Source organism: Myotis yumanensis, unplaced genomic scaffold (genome assembly GCF_028538775.1).
Source record: "Myotis yumanensis isolate MYYU_CA2020_CCGP unplaced genomic scaffold, mMyoYum1.0.hap1 SCAF_8, whole genome shotgun sequence".
NCBI classification, from domain to species: Eukaryota; Metazoa; Chordata; class Mammalia; order Chiroptera; family Vespertilionidae; genus Myotis; species Myotis yumanensis.
The window spans coordinates 30,656,994-30,659,409 of NW_027223759.1; the positions used below are offsets into that span (position 1 = coordinate 30,656,994).

The 2,416-nt window shown below is 56.9% G+C and overlaps 1 protein-coding gene across 1 annotated transcript; it reads left to right on the top strand.

Moving 5' to 3' along the window:
- The first annotated feature begins 576 nt into the window (after positions 1-576).
- On the top strand, positions 577-1,695 carry TEX44 (testis expressed 44). The gene is given in 1 exon segment (XM_070423248.1): positions 577-1,695. A coding segment is annotated over 1 exon segment (1,119 nt).
- Positions 1,696-2,416: the final 721 nt, after the last annotated feature.

Below are 2,416 nucleotides of genomic sequence, written 5' to 3' on the forward strand. Positions count from 1 at the left end.
TGCATGTATCCGATCCTGGGCTCTCTCCGACCTAACACTGCCCTCACAGGAAGTCTGGGGGCTGGGGGCTGCAGGTGCAGTTTGATTAAGGCTTTGCCCTACTTTTCTGCAATCCCCCTGGCTCCACCATCCTCTATGTGGGGCTTTTTCTCAGGCCAGGTCCCTTGTGGTCACAAGAAGCCCAACAAGATGTGACTGTGTTTCAGGAGCATAGGAGGACTACATCTTCTTGGGAAGGTGCTGGGAGTGGTCCCTTATATCATTTATTATAAGTGAACAACTGCATCCCATTCTCTTTCATCAGAGTCACAGCCATTATGATTCCTTGTGGCACCTGCACCTGCATACATACCTCCACCTTTTTCTAATGTATTTGTCTTTCTCTCCTTATGCACTGGCAGACTTGACTATAAACAGTCCTGGGGACTAAGCCGACTAAACACAGCTACCCTGGCTCTGCTGGTGCCTGTGACATCGTTGAATGCCCTCAGCCCCCTGTGACCTCACCACCTGGACAACTCAGCCCAGCAGGGCCATCACTACTCCCTCAAGCAGCACAAGTAACAGACAGTCTAGATGACCACTGTCCCCTGGGGAGAGGCCAGCATCCCCACGCACAGTGACAGCAGGTCTTCAGACAGCCCTGCAGTGGGATCCCAAAGTCAGGTCTCCCTCCCTGCAGATGGCCCAGCGGCTAGCGGTGCAGCGTCCACTGAACAGCAGGCTGTAGATCCGGCCTCCATCAAGTCAGCCGCCTCCAAGGCCATAGCAGCATCTGGGGAGGAGAACCAGCATGAAGATGAAGCTGATGCAGGGCACAGTCAGGAGCCCAAGAAGGCCATGGCCCAGCTGGCCCACCTGGCCCCAGATGCCCGGCAAACATCCTTGAGTCTCCAGAACCTAGTGTGGGCTGGGCTGGTGCGAGATTCGAGGAAGACCCAGAGTCTTAGGATTTTCCACACTGGCTCCCTGGTTAAGGAAGAGACACCACAAACAGCGGGTGTCCCAGACAGGGAGCAAGACCTAGACCCATCTACCCCAAGTGCTGAAGCACAGTTCCCCCAAAATGTGCCTGCCATGGGCACTGCAGATGCAGACAGCCAGCTTGACACCATCGAAGCTGTTGAGAAATCTGAGGGTCCAGAAGCCGTGAACCCTGACACTGAAGCTTTGCCATTGGCTGAGTCCCAGGCAGTGACCGAGGGGGATTTGATAGACTGCTCGAGAGACCTGCAGGCTCCACCGGCCCCTCCCTCCCCAGGAAGTAGTGCGACCTGCTTGCCTGGCGCCCCCACGGTGGCCCTGGGGAGAAGGCATCTGGACTCCAGTCTGTACATAGCCTGCTAGGAGAACGCCTACATGCGCTCCATGACCAGCTTGCTGGGAGCGGGCGAGGGGTCCATCAGCTCCCTGGCAGACATCCTGGTCTGGTCTGAGGCCACCATGACCATGGCCACAGGCCTCCTGGCCTCGGGACACATCTCCGTGACATACCTGCTGTACAGCCCAGGGCTCAGTCTGCGCTTGGTCTCCAGCATCCTGGGGAACGCCAGGTTGGCCTTCTCCTCCGGGCTGGTCCTTTGCTCTGTCAACCGCATGCTGGAGAGGATGGAGCAGAGGACTGTAGAAGGCATCCGCTCAGCCATTTGTTATATGACCAGCCAACTCACCCACTCTGGCCCCAACGCTGACTAGACCCTGCACAGCAAGCCCCCAAAGGACTAGCTCAGCAACCCCCTGAGACCCTGGACACTCATGCCCTGCCCCCTTGCCCCTGCCAGCCTGGGATGGCTCTCCCCAGACCAAGCAATAAATCCCCAGCAGCATTTATTTTCTAAGTGTCAGCCTTATCCCTGGTTTCTGCGGTGGGCACAGGGTGGAGGGGCAGGAGAGGGCTAGGGTGTTCTAGAAACAGAAAGGGGTCCCCTGAGGGCTTCTCAGGTGGTCCCATTCAGGGGCTGGAGCCAAAGTACAGAAATGAAAGAGCCTGGGCAGCGGTGGGGGCCTAGCGTAGAGGTCTCAGACCTGCAAAAATTGATCCTGGTGGGACCTCCAATCAGGCAAGTGTGCTCCTGAGGAAGTGACCTGACCCTTCCCAGGCCTCCTGGCCCAGCAGACAGGGGCTCTCTGAGTGGGTTCGAGGACACGGAGCCAGACCAATGTGAGTTGAAACCCCAGCGCCACTGCTGGTCCTGGGCCCATCACTTCACCCTCTGAACCTCCGACGGTCCTCTGTAGAATGGATAATGAAGCCACACCATGAAGATGTTATGAGACATAAGGGAAACCATGCAGGTCCTAGCACATGGGGTTTGGCACTTGATGAGCTCGAACATTTCAGCTGTCACTATCATTATCCTCTAGCGCAGTGGTTCTCAACCTGTGGGTCGCAACCTCTTTGGCAGTCGAACAACCC